Source organism: Nematolebias whitei, chromosome 17, assembly GCF_014905685.2.
Source record: "Nematolebias whitei isolate Nwh7 chromosome 17, NemWhi1, whole genome shotgun sequence".
Lineage (NCBI taxonomy): Eukaryota > Metazoa > Chordata > Actinopteri > Cyprinodontiformes > Rivulidae > Nematolebias > Nematolebias whitei.
The window spans coordinates 27,510,146-27,531,407 of NC_056514.1; the positions used below are offsets into that span (position 1 = coordinate 27,510,146).

General features: G+C 38.6%; 2 protein-coding genes across 2 annotated transcripts in view; one reads left to right on the forward strand and one right to left on the reverse strand.

The window, feature by feature from the left end:
• The window catches only part of ccdc186 (coiled-coil domain-containing protein 186), a 28,857-nt gene extending 22,370 nt beyond the window's left edge, over positions 1-6,487 (reverse strand). Inside the window, exons 1-4 of the mRNA XM_037691051.1 lie at positions 6,375-6,487; positions 3,776-4,754; positions 3,400-3,526; positions 1,895-2,023 (exon numbers count right to left, since the gene is read on the reverse strand). Of these exons, the coding sequence (XP_037546979.1) occupies positions 1,895-2,023; positions 3,400-3,526; positions 3,776-4,734 (1,215 nt within the window). The 5' untranslated portion in view covers positions 4,735-4,754; positions 6,375-6,487. The remainder of the gene's footprint in view (positions 1-1,894; positions 2,024-3,399; positions 3,527-3,775; positions 4,755-6,374) is intronic.
• Positions 6,488-6,972: 485 nt separating this feature from the next.
• Positions 6,973-20,711, forward strand: tdrd1 (tudor domain containing 1). The gene is made up of 27 exons (XM_037691053.1): positions 6,973-7,009; positions 7,303-7,461; positions 7,563-7,591; positions 7,679-7,739; positions 7,941-8,055; positions 8,179-8,245; positions 8,343-8,423; positions 8,516-8,695; positions 8,788-8,931; positions 9,142-9,307; positions 9,411-9,494; positions 11,013-11,189; positions 11,274-11,381; positions 13,008-13,178; positions 13,389-13,646; positions 13,990-14,121; positions 14,405-14,512; positions 14,675-14,842; positions 15,433-15,765; positions 15,842-15,958; positions 16,052-16,180; positions 17,933-18,100; positions 18,211-18,591; positions 19,359-19,390; positions 20,314-20,365; positions 20,460-20,503; positions 20,591-20,711. The coding sequence occupies exons 2-27, from the start codon at positions 7,311-7,313 to the stop codon at positions 20,693-20,695; spliced, it is 3,561 nt and encodes a 1,186-aa protein (XP_037546981.1). The 5' UTR covers positions 6,973-7,009; positions 7,303-7,310; the 3' UTR covers positions 20,696-20,711.
• Positions 20,712-21,262: the final 551 nt, after the last annotated feature.

Below are 21,262 nucleotides of genomic sequence, written 5' to 3' on the forward strand. Positions count from 1 at the left end.
AAATATCTGGAGAAATCTGGTCTCTTCAGTAAAAGAAGAAAGGCATTTTGTTGTTCCAGTTACTGTGCCACTTACAAATATCTGGAGAAATCTGGTCTCTTCAGTAAAAGAAGAAAGGCATTTTGTTGTTCCAGTTACTGTGCCACTTACATTTAACAATCAATCTTAATGGCATGTCCTTACTGAGATCTATAAAAAGAATATGTCCTGTCACGTGACATATTGTCCTCTGATCTGTAGACTTCAAGCCTGTGGAACAGATACGTGTTGATGTGATCAGAAGTCTGCAAGCTGACCAGATTTTCAATGTTGTTCTTTAATCTGACTCGACAGGTCTGATCAGATTGACAAGACTTTTTTGTTCACAGAACAATGTTTGCCGTTTCAGTACTTTCCCTCTGTGTGTGACATAATCATACTTCTAAGTTTTACAGTCAATAAATTTATGTTTCTGCGCACAACTTAATTCCAGCTCGATGTTAGTCTGGGTTCATGAGCACATGCCACTAGAAACTTGTAAACAGCTATAGGCCTAGCATTCCTTGAAGGAATGCAAACTACCGGTAATCTCTGCCCTTCATGCCATAATCTTGTAAATGACGTCATCCACAATCTCATGTGATATTGTGATAGTCCTCAGAGATCATGGTGAGGATGGCGCTCGGCTACTAACACAGCAATTTTTACCACACCTGTAAAAAATCAATTAGTTGTAGTGGCCATCTTGAACTGGGGTGACTCTGAAAGTTAATCACTTGTAGATGTACATCCAATGATTAATGTACTTTCTGCAACTTTCATTAGAATTTATCCACGAGATAGAAAAAAAAAAAAACACAATTGTCCAACTTTGCCTTTCAGCTGCAGCAAACAATAAAATTACAGTCGTTAAAAACTTTTTTTTGTTGTTTATTATTCATGTTAATATTATTTTAAAAAATTGTTAACAGAAGAAACTTATCAAGTATTTGGTACAAAGTGTCAATAAATTAAACAAATACTCAGAACCTTGGGGGCAGCTACAGTCAATTAAAAATGGGTCACCCTCTTAATAGAAGCCAAGAAATGACACAAGCTTAAATTGGGACTCGGTGCAAAATCTAGCTCATATTGTTCACTGAACTGTGAAATTAAAAATTGGGAAGTGTGACAAGACTGTGAAGAGAAAAGTGCCTGCATGGTTTCACCCAGGTGTGCAAAATCATAAAGAAAAAATGTCCTTCCTGCAAAATTCGTTTAACAAGTGATTGAATCTGTAACAACAAGAGCGGTGTGCAAAAACTTTAAACATTCAGATAACAGTGTAGTGTAAACATCTACAGAAATGACTTTTAAACATTTATATCTGCCAAATTTGACTGAATTGAGCAAAGTTTTAGTGTCATTTTAAGCTAAAGACAAATAAAGCATTATTTATTTACATGTTAAAACTGAAAGTGATGCATCAACTATTTGTTTGTAAAGAAAAGTAAAGATTTGCTGGTCAACGAGAACTTGAATAAACCTAAAACCTAAGTATCTGACACCCATAAAAGCCACTCCACTAGTATTTATAGCCGCCCCCTGAAGGGCAGTGTACTCCACCACAAAACAAAAACTTCCTGGGAGTAGTTCAAGTTACAAAACAGGGCAACCAAAGCTGTTAATTCAGTTTCCCAATTCTTTGGATATTTGTATTTTAAACATGTGGTATATGTATAATAAGCCTGTACACAAGTAGTACTTTAAAATATGTATTTTTCTTTCTAATCACATTATGAATGAAGTCACACAACTGAGTTTCTGTTAAAGCACAAAGATCCAAATCAAAGTTGCGCAAAATAAGGGTCAGACTTGTGCAAAACAAGTTTTGAATCAAGCTTGTCAAGAAGTTTCAGTGTATTTGCAGTTATACCTGTTCTATCCGCTGAGCCGTCTCCCTCTGCAGCTGCTGGAGAGCAGATTTAGCCGTCTGCTCCTGGTGGATGAGTTTATCCCGCGACTCCTTCAGCTCTTTCAGCAGCTCCTCCACCCTGCCTTCCATCTGCAAAAAACAGGAAATACACCAGGTAAGCATCTTGATGAGAAATACATGCGTCAGGGCCACACAAACTGCTGAAGGCAACTTTTAATGAAACCGCTGCCGAAGCAGGTGTTAGTTTGTCTAATTTATCAAAATTAAATCTACAGAAAAATGAAACAATCATTAATTGTTTAGAAAAAATGAGAGCGTTCACTTTTTAAATTTAATTATCAATCAAGGTATTTCACAGGAAAAAAAATACTCAAACATTATTTCCTAAAGCCTATTAACCCAAGAGTGATCTAAGCAAACATTCAAATGTATGCTATGAACCTACCCCCTTCATTCTTGTGTTTGCACAATGTTGCCACAAATCAAGCATGAAGCAGTTTTTGTTCCATCCATGGCAACACCCATTTTAAAACAGCCCTCATGAATGGAAAAACACTTGCGTTTTTGAGAGCTTTGCAAATCTAATCAAAGGGACACAAAAAGATAAAACCACAAAGAAACAGAGTCGTGCTTGTGTTGCCTGTTAAATGCAAGTAATTAGGATTCAGTATGATTTTAATCTCCTGCTTCACAGGCCGATTTATTGGACGTCCTTAATTACCTTAATTAATTAATTAGCTGCTTAATAACATTGGTTCCTTGGTTTCTCTCAACTTGGACAAAAGCCAATGAATGATAAACTCTTCAATATTTACTACTGTGATTGCCGATTCAGCACTACTGTTTTCCAGGTTTTTATTTTCCTGAATGATTTTTGCAATCCAACTACTTCTGCATACATTGTACCACGTCACCCATTCAAAGATCAAAACATTCAGCTCGTTCAGGAAATGGGTGCTATGCACTTTGTTTTTAGTAACTTTTATCCTTTTCAAAATAATACGTTTTATTTACAATTTAAGCTTTTAGTTAACACTTTTAGTTACCATAATTTCAGCAATCATTAAGCACTCAGCTGTCAAACTGTATTTTCACCAAGAAAAAAAAAATCTTGTTCCTTTAATTTACAGGATATCTGTCCTGTAGTGAGAAATAACTTGCAAGTTTTCAGAAATGAGAAAAATAATATTAATTTATGTGGTTTAAATTAGTAAGTATAAAACATAAAAGGTCTCACTACTAAAAAAGAAAAAGAAAAATCAAGAGCTTCCAGCTACAGATGAGTCACATAATAACTTGAAAACTAGACAAGTGAGAACCGGCTCCATATTACATTAATAGTGCTTCAAGAGGCATGTGCAACAAACAAAGCATATTATTTTTGAATATGCCTGTTTTGATCAAGGTTTGTCTACACCACTTCAGTTTGATTTCTTAATAGTCAAGGTCATAGAAATCAAACATGAAAAAAAAACAAAAAAAACCACAGAAAATAAAAAAGTGACCTTTTTAATGATGGTTATATGCTGCTTTTCTGTTTCTGCCCTCTTCTTCAGCTCATCCCTCATGTTGTCTTTCTCTGAGCAGATACCCAGAATCAGTTCCTGATGTCTCTTATTCTCCTCCAGCAGCCTAAGCAAGCAGGACACACGCACACAAACACACACTTGAAATTCAGGTCAAATCATTAGAAAGTCCTGAAGAATATAGATTATTAGCTCAAGTGTCATTACTAAAAATAAATCTAAGTACATCAGATCAACACAAGAAGAATTTATAGAAAGTTTAAGGAGACAGAAACAATAAGAGCTGCCAGATTGTTTTTTTTAACAGGTAGTTGAGTAAATCATATTTAATAACATCAACCAATATCCTACTTACTTTTGAATAGCTTTCTCCTGTTGTGCATACTTGTATTGCACACACTTCTCAAAGACCATCATGCAGTCCTCCTGGCCTGAAGTGAGACCATTAACAGGTGGACTTCCCTTCCTTTCTCCTCTGCTTTCCCCTTCAGGCAGCTGACAAGCCAACAGCTCAGACTCAAGCTCATCCAGCAAGGACTCTTGTGACAGTGAGCGCTGGATTTGTGAAATAAGCTTCCGGCTGCAGTCTGTGTCATAAGGGTTTGATGAAGAATGCGAGGGGCCCGAGTTGTTGGCGCTGGTCTGAGGGCTGGAACTGAGCGACGAACTGAGTGTGTCAGAGCTTGGGGTGGAGGGGCCATTCGAGATCCCAGAGGTCGTAGCAGAGTCTGTAGGTGAGAATTTATAAGTGCCTTGAACAGAAGAGGATGACAGACTCTCAGCTGAGTCACTGTTGTCAACAGGAGATGACTCTGCAGAACCGGTGACCAAGACTAATGGTTGCTCATTGTCATGTTGAATTGGTGCATCAAACGTCAATAAGGTCTCTTCTGCCCCTTCAAGAACAGAAGAGGAGGTTTCTGCTACGTTCTGAGTGTTGGCAGTTCTCAAAATGGCAGCAGACTCATTTGAAAGATTAAGTGGAGGTGGATCCCTTTCAATTAAAACTGTACTGGCATCACTTCTCCCCTCAGCAACTTTCTCCTTCTCATCTGGGTGCTCCCGACTGCATGATGGAGCTTCATGCTCTGGATATGTGTCCAGCTCAACATCTGTTGTAATCTTGGATAATTTACTTTCAAGTAATGTTGCCTGACAGCATGTTTCTGCTTCCTGTGCACAGTTCTGAGAGATTTCCTCCTCTTTTACATCAAACAGATTATTGTGAGGCTGATCCACAGACTGTGATTCCTCAGATTTAACTTCTGATCCTTCCATCATCTGTGGATCTGTAGTTGGACTGGGTTGTTTCATGGTCTGTCACAGCTTCAAAACTGCAACAAAAGAAAACAAGACTGAAAAGGAGCAGTGCGATACAATGCGATGCGTTTTTCAAAATAATGTAACACTACTTCTTCTCTAAAAAGCTAAAGTATCTTAAAGTCACCAGCAGAGCAGCTGTTCCTGGCCATTATTCAAAACTTTAGCCTTGGAAAGCTAAGAAAAACATTGACAATGCTCTTTACATTTCCTTATCATCAAAAGATTACTTAAAGATCGTCCACACACAAATATGAGCTGTGGTAGACACCAAGAGGTGTGTTTCTCTCCACGCCCAAGATGAGATTATTTGGAAGGCATGTGGTTGAAAGCGTCATACAGTGAAGATGGGTGTTTATGATATTAAGTTGTCTTAAAAGATCGGTTGTCAAATCAATTGAGTAGTTTAGATACACTGTTAGGGCATTTAGCAGCTAATTTGTTGCACCACCTACAAAGTTGTTTTTCCTGTTTGATTTTAATTGAAATAAACTATCTTATGAATATATACAATAATTTATATCAATCAGACAAGTAAGAACTGCAAAAGGTCAACATTATCAAGGAAAGAAAAAAAAATTTTAATAAACAAATCCAACATGACACAATAATTAAATGACACCTAAATGACAAATAATAAAAAGGCACAGACTTGATATCAAAGAGTGCATTACAGATAATGTGTATCAAAGAAAAATGATGAGCAACTAGGTCTGTGCTAAATTCTTGATAAATCCAAGTAGGTTTCATTATATCAGTCTGAGAAAACAAATGTTAGGCTCAAACTATTTCAATCCAGCACTGAACTGAGAAGGACTTTGTCAGCACTTGCTGTGTTACTGATTATTATTGATTAATGGATGACAGAGTAACTGGCAGTCTGGTAAAAATTTTATACAACTCTATACTCTGAATTATTGTGTTGAAAGTAGTATAAACTTACTGTATATATTTACCCCAAGACCGGGTATATTCATTTAAAATACCTATAGGTATATGAATAGGAATGACACTTTTTGGAAACCATTTAATGAAAATGTTGGCTTTTTTACAATAAGGGAAATTTTACAATAAACCTTGAACTTTACTTTTCCTCCCAAATTGTGTAAATTCAACAAATTTCGGATTATTAAGCTAAACAATGAAGGCTTTAGCTGCAAATGCCTAAACATGCTATTTAACAGGTGTCATGCCACAGCACTGAAGCTAACGTGTGTAACCTCAACTATTTAGATATTTCATTAAAAAGTAAATGGAAACGAGATGAGTTGTGGCAAGCAGCGCGTCGGTATGTCATAAATATTTACAATATATCTTTACACCGTTTCACTTGACGTTAGCACTACCTGTGCTGCCTTTAGCTAGCTAGCTCTTCATTAGCGCTCACAGATGTAAGATTTAGAGTTAAATGCAGCCCAAACTAATTACGAAATACAACGAGCTCAATTAGGTGATTTAAAATGATTCATGTCCAACTGTAGGTTGGTAAATTATTGTTTTATTTAGTCAGCTAAGCTACATTGATAAGCCGCCGTTAACACGTAAAACAGTCCGACCAGCTAGCGTGGCTAACGCTAGCAGCTAAATTTAAACGTAGAATCGCGCTTAATCAAATAAGTTACATATTTACCCACCGAATGCCAAAAACTCATCGTGCATTTTCGTGCGGAAACGCCTGGATTAGGCATGAACTTGGAGATGTCCCACCAGCTGATAGACATACAACTCACTGATATGACACATCAACAAATATGGCCACTGACGAGCTGAAGAACGACGCCGTACAAACCAATGAGAGCCCAGAACGATACGTGACGTCATTCCGTAGTCAGGACGCGACAGGTAAAACCCAAGTAGGTATTTTGGGACAAGCAAAAAGGAGACGCAAACATAAATACATTTTTCATAAAATAAGCCAGGTACTATATTTAATTTAATTAAACAAGGCATCGTTTAATAGTTCTTACATTTTCTTAATAAAAAAAAAGCCTAGGTGACTTTTATTAATATTAAAACAATTATAAAACATAATGGGTGCAAGTATGTCTTTCAGTCTGCAAAGAACCCCCTCTCAACAACAGATTACTGTGCTAATAGGCCATAACAGTTATACTTCCCAATAATCCAGAGAAGAAGAAAAAAATACGCGGTACACATTTTTGCTGAAAGGAAAAACGTTTCTGTGTGTAAAAATAATTTCCATTTTGTTCTGACCGTTGATGGTGCTACTGCGCAGGCGCAGCCTTTTCGCCTTAACACGTGCTCGCAGGTAAGAAATTCACAATATTAAAATCTGAATTAATTTATGTAGATTTGGTGATTTGCTGTAAAATTAGGCATTCATAGCTTGTTGGCTAACATTTATGTTTCATGTGTTGCAACTGTTGCCTTACAGTTTTGCTTTTGTTTTAGCAGAATAGCTAATTTAACGTTAGCTTTACTAATTAGCTAAGAGATGATGCTAGCTAACAGGCAGGTGACGTTTATACGAAAATGATGCATGTATCCCTAGCTCCCATGGTGTGTTCAGCTGTAAAACTCTAAATAATTTTGTTTTGGCAGATATAGACATGAACCCATCATTTTCATCAACTTTTGTTCGACCTAACCAGCCTTTGAGAAAGCCTTCTTCGAGCCCGGGAGCTAATGCCTCCATCATGTCGCCTCCTTCAAGACCGGGCGCCATTAGTCCATCCAAACATTGGACAAGCATTGGAAACGGTACATTAGTCGAGTTTAGCTGCGTCTGGTTTGCTTTATTTAGCCAGTTGTACACTGTTTACATAAATAGCATTCAAAACTATTGTTTTTGTCCTTCATAGGTTCTCCAACCAGCATAAATACATCCCCAGTATGTATCAAGCTTGCATTGACTTTTGTATTTTATTCCAAAAAATTCAGCTTTTTCCTTCTTAATCAATTTTTTTTACCCTCCCAGGTGCTGGGATTATCACCACCAGCACTTACTGTGCACTTGTGCAACTACTGTGGTCAGCAAGGTAAATTAAGAGTTTTAGTTTGAGTCACAACATCACTACTAGATTAATTTTCTGGTTGCACATAGCCTTACAGTGACCAACAGGATAGCTTCTAGATTTTCTCTGAAGGTCACTGACTTTGCAACACAGCCTTGATTTATTTATTTTTTTTTCCAATCAGTGGTACGGTATGAAGTTTCACCTACCGTTGTTCATTAACAGGAAATTTTCGTTGTAAGCGCTGCAAGAAGATACCATATTGCTCCGTGGTGTGTCAGACGGAGGACTGGAAAGCACACAGACACACCTGCATGCCCATTGTTCTCGAACCTGAAAAGTAAGACTCTTGACTCTCACTCAGTATTTAATAAACCCGTTTGTTTATTTAGCAGATTTAATATGGCTAAAAATACACTGCCCATTAAACGGTGTATGCTGATTTGTTTATGTGGCTCTATAGAGAGAAACCAAAGGAAAACTCAGCTTTTCCAGCTGCAGGAGACAGAGCCAGTCCAGCAGAAATTAAGGTATTGCCATACACATTTTATTTTGCCAAGCATCTTGCTTGTTCAGACATATTTCAAAAGAGCTGTGGTCTTTTTTTTAATTTATCTCTAATTAAAGTCCAGTGATTCATTCAGCTGTAAGAAAGTCTATCTAACAGACTTGGCTCTCACTAAAATCATCAAGGGAACAGATATACAGGTTAGACATAACTGCTTAAATCAGTTGTTGAGATTAAAATAGCCCAAACTATTAAACATTTGAAACTTTTATTTGGCTTTTTTTTTTTTCAGGCTTCTGTTCTTGAGTTTTACAACCCTGGTAGGTTTTTTGTACTCTCTCAAAGCCCTGAGGTAGTGGAAGCTTTGCGGAGCATAACCACAGGACTCCAGAAAGCTTGCTGTGACCCATTAAAGACACTTTATATACCCCGTTTTGGGGAGGTTTGCGCAGTTCAGTTTTCCTGTGATATGGTAAGTAGCAGTTCTCCGAAGCAATCAAAAGAGACACAAAAGTATAGTTTGAGTTATTCAGCTACTTGTTTCACTTCATCTTTACTGATCAGAACTGGTACAGAGGCCTTGTCCAGACTTTGGCTGCTGACCAGAAGATGGCAAGTATCCTTTATATTGACTTTGGCAATGAAGAAAGTGTCCCAGTGGACAGGATCAGACCGCTGCCTGCTAACGTCCAACCATTTCCTCCATGTGTGAGTTCATTTAACACTCTAGTTGACTATTTGTTTAAGCTTATAGCGTGGTAATTGATGTCAGTTAATGTTTTTTTTTAATGTTACTTATGCACACAAAGCTGTCAAGGTCAGCTCTTTCCCTACAGATATTAATTACTATTTAACACCCACCAAACTTGAGTTTCTAACAGCTGGTATTATATTAGCTTATTGCTTTATTACTTGCAGGCAATGGAGTGCCGTATTGCTGGCGTGGTGCCGGCGTTTAACGGTTGGTCAGGCGAGTGCTGTCTGGCAGTGGAACAGATGCTTGCAGGCAAGACTGTGACTGTTAAGCTGTTGGAAACCACGGAGGATGGTTTTGTCCATTTGGTGGATATTCTGCTTTCTTTAGGTTGGTTACATGGAAATGAAACGGTTTAGAAAACGTAAAAAAATACAAAGGATTTATAGAAGTGAAAAGTCTTTACTAAATCTTTTGTTTCTTTTTTTTTCAGGAAAGCAACTGAGCACATTTCTCATTGAAGGAGGATATGCACAGAAAGAAACTGTCAGCGCAGCACCTACAAATGGAGATATAAGTAAGCTACTTTATCTTGTACTGCAGCGTGTAATCTGGTAAATCTTAATATCAAGATTTAACTTCTTGAACAGGGTGTAAAGCTGCCACGTAAAAGGCAGATTTAATATATATTGGCATTAACACAGCAGTCATTAGGACACTGAGTTTTCAATTTTATGCAAATGTGGCACTGCGGAGACGTTGCTGCAGTTTGACATTTGTGGTTCCCCATTTTGCCCTTTTTCCTGACTTGGATATGTACTTGTTATCTGGTTCGGGATAGCATTTTAAAGTGGAACAAGTTTCATCTATACTTTTCATCTCTGCTTAGATGTTTGCACTACAGGGGTGGGCAATTATTTTTTCCATGGGGCCACATGAGAAACAACAAATATTGTGGAGGGCTGGCACAAATGACTTTTTCATTCAACCTTTATTTAGACAGGTAAATCCCATTGAGCTTCGAGGACTCATTTACAAGAGAGACCTGATTTCAACTTAACTCAATACTGCATAATAATAGTATTTCATTATTAAAAGCAGTACATAGCGCTGTTTTAACAAGCTGGTAAGAGTATTTGTTATGATTAAGCAACGAAAAAGCGAGGTTTCCTTAAAAAAAGTCATTTATTCAATTAAATTTCCCAGTACAATGGTAAACTGTTAAAATTTTTACCATTTGTGACGTTATATTAGTGATCATTTTCAGTCACATTCACCCCAAAACTCATTTTGAGTTTTATATACTGCTGGAAAAAGTTCTTAGCTTTCTAAATATATCACAATATTGTCTTTGTACTCCAAATATTATGAAACATCATATAGTAGTGATCGTCACTGAACTGTGATTTCTAGTCCCGGTTCTTTACGTGCCTACATTTGTAGTCTAAACATCTCATTTGGTGTTTTTCAGTTCTTTTTTTTTTGTTTAGTGAGAGAAGTCTAGTCTCTGTTGGGCTTTAACGGAAATGTTCAAGTCAGGTTGAAGGTCTGAGGTGGAGATGTGAAGCAAAACTGACATCATCAGTGAGAGAGGATCTATATCTGGATTTGGTTAACTTCATTTGTTTACATATGTATTTTGTAATTCTCCTTACGGGGGCTGGTCAAAGTCAACCAAAGGGCCGCATGTGGCCCTGAGGCCGTACAACGCCCAGGTCTGCACTAAACCAACCAGGATGAGAGTTTTTTTCCTCTCCAGACTCCTTGTTGCAAATAAGCACCTCGTTGACAAACCTCACAGAAACAACCATATAACTCTTCATTGTTGTGCAGTAACAATGACTATTCTTTTAACTGTGTTAACATTTTATTTTATTTGTGGCAGATCTGTTTTTTAACCAAATAAAGCCATATACCCACAATATATTTTGACCATGTTAAACTTGAAAGATTAAAAAAACGTGTGTTACAGATCTATGCAATTGTAAAGCAGCTGGTTTAAACTAACACATTTAGGCTCCACTGATACTTTGATTGTCTGAGAATATTTAACACATATTTGCCTGCAGAGTTTTTATTATCTTGTTTCTCGTAGGTGCTATGTTAAATGCATCCTTTGAAAACTTCAAGTCTCTTTCTCACGGGAAAGATGACAATAAATGGGCTCAACCTCCAGAGCCACTTGTACAGTCCATAGGTGACGAGTTTTCTGTTGTGGTCACCCACTTTCAGTCACCAAATGAACTTATTGTGCAAAAGGTTGAAAATGCTGGTGAGTGTCATTTCATGTCAATAATGCAACCCAAACGTCTCTGCGTCAACGTGTGTTGAGTTCATCTGAAATGTTGGTTTGCAGGAGCCATCCAGGATTTGCAGTTTAAGCTGAGGCAGCACTGCTCTCAGGTTGCAATCCCACACAACTTCAGACCTGCTCCTGGAACGGTTTGCTGTGCCGTATTCTCAGGTAGTATTCCTCCATACACACCGACAATAAATATTATCTGGTTTTAAACCAGCTGTCTGATACTTTAGTCACAGTTTTAGGGCTGCAACTAACGATTATTTCAATAATCGATTCATCGGACGGTTATTTTTTCGATTAATCGATGAATCGGCAAAAAAAAAAAAAGTTTTAATTTCCACCCCTTTATTCCAAAATTGAACATTTGACTGACATAGCAATTCACACTAAAAACAGGTTGCTATTTGACTATTGTGTTAGTAAAATATTGAATAATAAAAAATAAAAGTTAGTCAAATAGCTTAAAAAAATAAATGTACACAAAAATATATACAAATGTATCTTTATACCTGCACAGTATGTAGCTACTTTGTATTATGTGTCCTTGAGGGAAGAGTGTAACCTGGATTAAAAGTGTGGATTATTGTAGTGAAGCCTTCGTCTTCAACCATCGACAGAGGCCTCATGTCAGTGACGATCATTTAAGGATGTTATCAGTGAAGACAGCTGCTGCTGTGGTGTCCATGATGTCTGTCCATCATGAAGGCTTTTGTTGTTGTTGTTGTTGTTTTCTGGAATGAGACAGTAAATATGTATTATAGCATAATTATTACAGCAACTCAAGAAATGCCTTGTTTCACTTACAGTGTTAGGTTCAGGCAAAAGTAGCTAAAAGAGCAATTACACACACACACACACACATAAAATACTTAATTACACACATTTGAGTAGATGTAATAAATTACTTTAATTCCTGTTTAAATGCAATTCATCCTGCCATACCTGCAGTGTCTTCAGACTTTGCCAGCAAATTAAAAGTTGAAGCTTAATCATTAAATTATTATCTTTGTGTTAGATTTATTTATAAATCACATTTAAACACTGCTTGTACCAATTAAATTAAATAAAAAGTAACACACGTCCTCTATCACCACCATTAATCAGCAACAAACAAACAGCAGCTTCATCTCCCAGACAGACTGACGTTACGTTTTCTCTCTTGAAACAGAACAATGTGTTAAATTGTAGAGACTCACCTGCAACACTAGTTGGGAGTGAAACATGTATCAGCTGCAGCTCGTGACTCCGACATGTTTACGTTTTATCTCTGTGGTTCTCCCGTGTCGTGTCGGCGATTTTCAAAGCAGCATTTTTCTCATTTTTTATCTTTGTGAAGTTCTCCCACACTTTGGAGGACTTGGGTCGAACAGTTTTCGCTGCGTTGCTCATTTGTAAAATTTACTTAATTTCCTTTGAAAACACTCTGCTCTGCTTCCTCCTCCCCCCTCGCTCTGTTCAACTCGCGCTGCAGTTTTGTTTGTTTTTTTCAAACTTTATTCAGTCAGTCAGCATTGACAATGAACTGCAGGTGAACAAAACAAAACGGCTCCACAGCGCCATGAAAGATGCATAATCGCGCGACACAACGTATCGATAACGAAATTCGTTGCCAACGCTTTTAATCATCGATTTTTATCGATTTTATTGATTCGTTGTTGCAGCCCTACACGGTTTACTACACTGCTCATTCTACCTAAAAACACCTGGTTTTAATTTTGGATCTGAAAATCCAAACGTGTTCTCCATGCTTATGTTTAATAACGAGCAAACTTTTTTCCTTTTCTCCAGAGGACCAACAATGGTATAGAGCTATAGTTTTGGCGTATCCATCTGAAAAATGCGTCTGTGTCGGCTACCTTGATTTTGGCAACTCTGAGGAGGTAGATTTAAACCAGCTACGACCTATTAGCACTCCACTCCTGGCCCTTCCGGTGCAGGCTATGCCCTGTGGACTAGCAGGTATTTTCTCAGCTGCACAACACATTGAGAGTAGTTGCAAAGAACACACAAATGCTGTTTTGTTTTTAATTTGATTGCTTGCTTGACTGCTCAAACTTGTATTGTTTTATGGTGTCAGACTTCTTTAGGCATCATTCTACTTCTGTACCATAATAAGAAATATCTTAAGGTAAATAATGCATTAATATGTTTCTTTGTTCTTCCTTTAAGGAGTGCAGTCTGCTGAGGAGAGCTGGTCTAAAGACTGCCTTTTTGCTCTGCAGTGCCGCCTGTCTAACAGAATACTGCACATCAAGATCCTTGGAGAGCATCAGGGCAAGTTCTTGGTGGAGATGATCGACGAGGCCAGTGATCCACGGGTCAATATAGGCGAGCTGCTGATCTCTGCAGGTTATGCTGCACCTGCTCCTGTCACAGCCAGCGCTTGCTTGCAAGCTGAGGACACGACTGCTGCAGCAGAACAAGGTGGTGAGAAATGTCGGGAATAAATCTCCCACAATTACGTGAGTCTTTAATATCACAGAATGAACAGATCTTTAATTAGGTTTTCCACAAATGCAGTTTCATATGATGTATTTTATGGCAATTTTGGATTCAAACATGACCAATTTAAGAAAAATGATTACATTTAAGGAATTTCTATTTTAAGAAGCCTAAGTGCTTCATCATTAAAACAGTTTAACATTCTGTGGTCATTTTTTTTCACTAATGTGAGGATGTCTCAGCTGCTGCTTTTGTTCAGTGCACAGTGTTTCCTGGTGAGCAATCTAAACAGAAAAGTATGGTATTTGTCTGTGTCACCCCCCCTCAGCTGCTTCCTCTGTGTCTGAGCATCTGGTTTGGTCGGTTGCTGAGCTCCCCACGGACGGCCAGACTGTGGCGCTGCTCACCAGTGTTATAGAAAACCCTGGACAGTTTTACTGCCGCCTCAGCAGTCCCACAGGTTTTGTTGTTGTTTAATTTTTTACAAAAAGTTGTGCTACCTTTGACTGAGATTTGCCTCTAAATAGATTGACTTTTGCATTTTTTTTAATTTATTCGATTATGGGAAAATTAGGCTGTTGTAAATGAATTATTCTTGACTTGAAATAATTTATATTTTCTAGACAACTTTTATCATAACAAAGAAGAATAGTCAAATATTATCAGAGGTTTTATTTACAGCATATGTCTGAGAACTGCAAGTCGAGTTGTGTTTGACTACCGGTAGTTGTTTTATTTCTCAGCCCATCAGCAGCTAAAAGAACTTAGGGCTCAGATGAAGCAGCATTGTGAAGCTCATTCCACCCCTTTTGTTCCCACCCTGGGAGAGCCCTGCTGTGCAGTGTTTCCTGGTGAGATCATATCCAGAGCTCTTTGTTTTAATTAAATATTGCCAACACAGTAAAACTTTTAAAATGTGACAGATACTTTTATACATGATTTAGACTTGTTCTTTTTTCCGTTGGTGTTTCAAGCATGTTTGAATGTCTTGACCTGTTCTGCGTTCCTCCAAGGGGATGGAGCTTGGTGCCGGGCCATGGTGAAGGGACGCTCTGATGGCAAAGCTGCAGTGAACTTTGTGGACTACGGTTACAGCACAACAGTGGAAAATGGCCACCTGCGGCCCATTACACCCAAACTTCTGACACTTCCTTTCCAAACAGTTTGCTGCTGGCTTGCAGGTAATCTGATGTCAGGATAACAACCAGCAGTCTCATAGTTTTTCACTGTAGACCAAATTGTTTATTTTTCCTAATTGGATCTTAAAATATTCAATGAGAAACAAAGTTCGCAATATCACAGTCCTACTACAGTATTAAAATTTATTTGATAATGATTATAGATGTAAAGTGAAATCCGTATGTTCTGTATATATATATTTCTTCACTGGTTCTGTGTAACAGGTCTCTTGTTTCTGTACAGTGCCCTGAGATGACTCTGTTGTGACTTGGCACTATTTAAATGAATTGAATTAAATGAGTCCCAGAGGTTCATTGGGCACTACCGTACTTTCCACCGATAACGTCGCATTGCCGTATAAGTCGCATCAGTCCAAATATGTCTAATAAAGTAAAAAAAAAACAAATACATCACAGGGCATGCAATTTTATGCAAAAACTGTGACTTATACAGTGAAAATAATGGTAACCGGTATAAATAAAGGTTGCATGAGTCAGAGTTAGTACTGTTTGTTGATTTTTTTACGAGTAGTTCACGTAGTAGAAGATGCATGTTTAAAAGTTTCTGTCATATTGGGTTTGTGTTGAACCAGGTGTGGAGCCTCTTGGTTCAGAGTGGAGCAGTGAAGCCCTCCTGTGGTTCCAGACTCTGGTGGATGGCGAACCGCTCAGCGCACGCGTCCTTACTGTCACTGAGCAAGGGTATGGTGTAGAACTGGAGTGCAGAGGCAAGAACGTGGCAGCTTCCCTGATTTCTGAGCAGCTCGCTAAAGTTTCTGGAGGAACTTTCAAAGAGTCACCAGCAAAGATGAGCTCCATAACCAAACAACAAGAGGGCGTGAAGCAGAATGAGGACATAGTTCAAGCCTGTGTTCAGACTGAAGCCAGTTCTAAAGAGAGAATGAGGGAAGAGCAGGCATCAGAAGGTGAACTAGAGTGTCGAGGCTTATTAAAAATAATAAGTGCACACTTGTTTTAAAATATTGTATTCTTGGTTTTCAGTTGCTTCTTTTCCAGTGGATTGGAAAACAGTGGAGCTACCGCTTAACGAGACCTTTCAGCCTTTCATCGCAGCAGCCATTAGTCCTTCACTCTTCTACCTGTTCTGCCCTACTCAGGGTGAGAACACTGACTCGCTGCTCTGTCGGCCCACAGCTTTACATCGTTTCAGTACTTTATTTTTATTGAACATTTGTGTGTGCGCATGTGAAGTGGACCAGCAGAAGCTTCAGGACGTGATGATCGAGCTGGCTGCCTTCTGCAGCAACAAACGGAATACTTTATCTGCAGCTGTAAACATCAAACCTGCTCCTGGTGCTGCCTGTTGTGCTCAGTTCTCTGGTAAGAAAAACTAAATACTACTGTATTTTTAAGTCACATCAGTCCAAAAATGTCTTATAAAATGGAACAAAACATAAATAAGTCACTTCGCCGTATAAGTTGCATCTATTATGCGTCACCGCTGACAACCTGGAAATGTGGGCCGTGTTGTGCCAAAAATTGATTGGTTGCCAAGTGGCTGCCACGGGAGCGTGAACTGGAGGACTTGTAACAAGAATTTAACAAGATAACCATCTAAAAATAATTATTTGTTTGCTCGACTTTATATTAAAGATGTGTCTCAGTCTAACTTTTCCTTAATAAATGCACTTTAACAGCTGCATTTCAAAAGTATTTGCTGCCTCGGTGCTCCAGGAGCGCGCAGAGAGAGGAAATCAGGAAGGAGCAACGCTGTTCATTTCTTCGAAATTTAACAAGCTAAGCACCTAAATCAATTGTTTGCTGGACGTTATAGCAAAAGTGTGTCTCAGTTGAACTTGGAACTTAATAAATGCACTTCACTGGTCAAATCAGCTGCATTTTGCCGGGGCAGCCAAATTAAGCTGATTTGATGGTTGCTCCAGACATGATCCCGGAGCTGGACGAAGGTGAGAGACTATGGCAAACCAGTTGTGTCATTAATAGCCACTTTTACCTATTACATGACATAACAGCATGCCATACTTCTCGAGTGAGTGCCATCTAACTGCTGAAAATTGTAGTGTTCAATATTTTCTATGTCGGAATGTATGAGAACGGTCATCTAAATCAAAAATTGGTTTATAAATATGGGGAAAAAAATCCATAAATAAGTCGCAGGGCATGCAAGTTATGCAAAATGTGATTTATAAGCCAACAAATACAGTAATACATTAAAAGTGATGTTCATAATTAAACATTCTTTTCCTGTTATGTTTAAAATATCGTCAGTGTCGTCAATATCATAAGAAGGGATTGAAATTAAGTTTCAGTGGACAGTAGCAAGAAAATGAGCATTTGCTCAGAAAATATATTAAAAATAAAATGCACTTCAGATAAATCGTAAACTTCAAAGTGATTCATATATAAGAGCCAACAATAAAAAAGTTATTATTATAAAGACATTACAGAGCTTTGGCAGGTGGATTATTTTTCTTAAGGAGAAACTTGAATAAAGGCAGCAGGATAAATTTTTTATAAAAGAAGGAGAGTGATGTTTTTTTCCCCAACAGGTTCACATTGACAGGTCAGCAACGTGAAAACAGACGAGCTGATCCAATGCTGAGCTATTAACCTCAGACCTGTGCAACAACTTTCAGTACATATTTTTCCCCCATGAAGTTTAGAAATATGCTCTATGTTCCTAAGACCCACCTGCAGTTGCTGCCCCTGCACACCCAAGCTGGTAATTTCACATCTGTGAGTAGATGTAATTACACAGTGAGCATCTGTGTCCGTGCCTAGTGCCTGCTAAAGCTTCTTTAAACACAGCATTCAGGTAGGAGACGAGTCTGGAGAACATTCCACAGCCAGCTAACCACAAGCTCTATTTTAATGGCGATTTTTGAGCTGGATGTTATAAAAGCTGTTGTTAAAAACTGATTAGACCCGACCCCCCCCCCCCCCCCTTTGGGGATGACGAAGGCTGTAAGTTGAAAGATTTAGTTTGATTTTGTGGCATTTGTTTCTTACTGAAGTGAAGAGTGGAGACGTGAGGTAGATTTGCTGCAAGAGCCAAGGCCTGGGACTTAACCCTAATATACACCTTCATTTGTTTTTGTTTTTTTTCTCCAGCTGATCATACCTGGTATAGAGCAGTCGTCCTGGAAGCTGGTGAGACTGAGATGAGCGTCCTCTATGCAGACTACGGCAACAGTGAGATGGTACCATTCTCTCGAGTCCTGCCCATCCCGGCCCACCTGTTGCAGCTTCCTTTTCCAATAGTTCGTTGCACCCTCAGCGGTAAGACAAAAGTGCTTTTAAGTGTTACCGACCCTCACTGCAAGAGTTGTTCTGTTTGAACTGCATCATTTCATTCTTTAATCACATTACCTCATTTCCTACATTAACAGAAAAAGAGCACTTTCCTGCAGTTTGGCCTAAAGAAGTGCAGCAGGTGTTTCGGGCTGAGCTAGCGAACGCCGTCCTAGCCACTCCTCAGTCTTTTGATGGCTCTGCTAATGTGCTGTCCCTCACATTGCCCACTGAGAGGGGTGGGGGGGACATCGCTGCCATGATCCTGGATTCATTACAAACCCACTTCAAGAGAAAGCATTCTCCAGATTCCAGCCAGAGTGACAAAACTGGCAGCAGCGCTTCTCTGAGCTCTGCAGCTGCAGCTGCCTGCCCCCAGCCTGAGTCACCGTCTGACTCTCAGGATCAGCTGGAAAATACAACTGGGCCGGTTAATACCACGGTGTCCATTAAAAGCCCAGAGCCAACTGCATCTGTTGGTGGTGAGTTAATGCAGAGCTTCCGTGTGTTTAGAGGGGTGGGGGGTTATTTAAAAAAAAATCCATTCAACCTTTATTTATACAGCTTGGTCTCACTAGCTATGTTTACATGGACATAAGTAATCGGATCAAATGGCCGTTTGGAATAAAAATGCGTCATGTAAACACCCTGTTCAGGTTATTTTTTGTTTATTCAGCGTGATCCGAAATGTGTGATCAGAACTAAACGGGTGGTTTACGTCTATTCATAACCCAAACGGTGCGCATGTGAACGCTTGATCCGTTCATTTTTTTTTTTCTGATCGTGAAAAAATGACTGCGCATGTGCGACTTTGTCATTTCCGCCTGGCTAATGCTAATAATATTAGCATGTCGGAGAAGCAAAACTGGTCAGTGAGCGACACAACATTTCTACTAGAAACTTTGATAGAGCTCAAAATGATCTGTGTTACCTGTAGCTCAGTCAGGGAGAGCAGTAACGTCTCCACCGTCATTAAAACCTGTCACGGCTCCATTTTGGGGTCCATACTTGTTTTAACAAAGAATGATGACACGGTAGACGGTCATTTAAAAAGCATATAAACTGGGAAAAATAAATGGAAGAAAATTATATTAAAAACGAAACCCATAAAAAAGTACATTGTAAGCGATGTAGAAAACTAAAAACAGGAACATGACTGCATTGGTTTTTGAGATAAAGTTAGCGATTGTTTGAAGCCACTTAAAGAGGTTTCAAGAGCTTCAGATCTTTTTATAAGATATTCCAGGAAACAGGAGCAGAGTAGGAGAAGACCCTTTTGTCTAGTTCAGTCTGCGCTCAGGGAACGCTGCAGGTAATGATGTCCTGAGAGCGCACGCTGTAGCTGCACTCACGTAGAGACATGTAGGAGGAGATGTATGAAGGCAACAGACCAAGAAGTGATTTAAAGATGAAAATGTACCAGTGGGAGAGTCTGTGTGAAGTTAATGATTAGTGAACTAGATATTAGTTGACTACACCAAAACAAGAAGTTGTGCACACCATTTGTGTTTTCATATTTTTATATTAAATAGAGATGCACCAATACACATTTTTCACTTCCGATACTGATCCGATACAGAAAAAACATTACTGAATTAACTTTTTTTTTTATTATTATTATTTTTTTTACACAGACATATAATTGTACTGAATTACAAATGTATTGAAAACTCTGCACCAGTACAGCACACTTAAACACACCAGTAGCTTCACAAGCTTGGTCAAACATGTAAAAACAACACAACTTTAATTTAAGTCAGTGCAATTACGAGTATAACATCCAATGTAAAATAAAAAAAAATAAAGATACTGAAACTGACAAAAGCAATAGGTTGACAACTTTGGTCAAACGTGAAAAAATAAACTTCACCAAACCTTTCAAATGGTTCAGGAATTCTAAATATAATGTAAAATAAATAATAAAGGCGCTGAAATAAGAGTGAGAAGAACAGCTTCACTAGCAGATATTTAAAATAAACTGCAATCGGCTCCTGTCCCAGTGGATCGGTCACTTTGTCACTGATACCAGAGAAAGAACTTTTCGATACGAGTACCGATACCGATCTAATATCGGATCAGTGCATCTCTATATTTCATGTTGTGAATAAATCTGACTGGACAATAGTAACCATGTTTGTGTTGTTAGGAGGGCGTTTTTCATAGATTGACACGGTTTATTTTGCTTTTTAGAAGATTCAGAGAAGGAGATTAACCAAGTGGAACCACTCAGCCAAAATAGTTCCAATGTTACTGGTATGTATGCATAAAAACATAAATGTTATTTTTCATTGTTCGTGAGCTTTAAGACCTTGTAATGTTCACTTGACTTTTTTGACTTCAGTTCCAGAGCCGCAGACTTCCAGCTGCGACTGTCGGTACCTGAAGGAACAGGTCGGAGCTGGTTTCACTTCGAACAGTAACACATTTAATATGTTTTACTGCAAAAAACATTTATTGTTGTTCCGCTTCTTTTTGCAGATCGGCAGTCTGGAACATATAATGGAACAAATGATGGAGCATATGAAACAGATGCAGCTGCAGTTTATTCTCATCAAAGAGCTGGAGAGAAACAAGATGCACTAAACCAAGATCTTATCGTTATTTACTTAAGTTTTTACTCCCTTGTATCGGGTTAATTGAAAATAGTTTTGTGTTTTTGTAATACTGCGTACATTCATGGCTCCAGTGTTTTTCTTCTGTTGTATTCCAGTTTTTATTACTCCAAATCAGTTTGCTTTTTACTTCCTGTAAAAGCCAGCAGCATGTTCAGCCTCGGTTATCATGAAGTTTCTGTCTGCTTTGGTGCATTCTGCCATCTTTCTTTGTTCACCTGCAGGAGTGGGACGTCCACCCAGACTACTTTGTTCATCTTGTGTTTGAGTGTTACATAAACTTTCAGTGTGATTAAACATGAGCAACGTTTAGCTTTTGCAAAACGAAGTGATGCTTTTACACAATGAGGCAGATTAAACGACCTCGGTTCCAAGTTAAGACCCGTAAAAATGCTCATAAACACAAAGCGATGATTTGCTCATCAGCCTTTATTTTAATTAAATGGAACACGCCGGTAATGAAGGTGGCACCTCACAGCGAGAAGGTCGCTGGATCAATTCCTGGCTGGGGACCGTTCTGGGTGGAGTTTGCATGTTC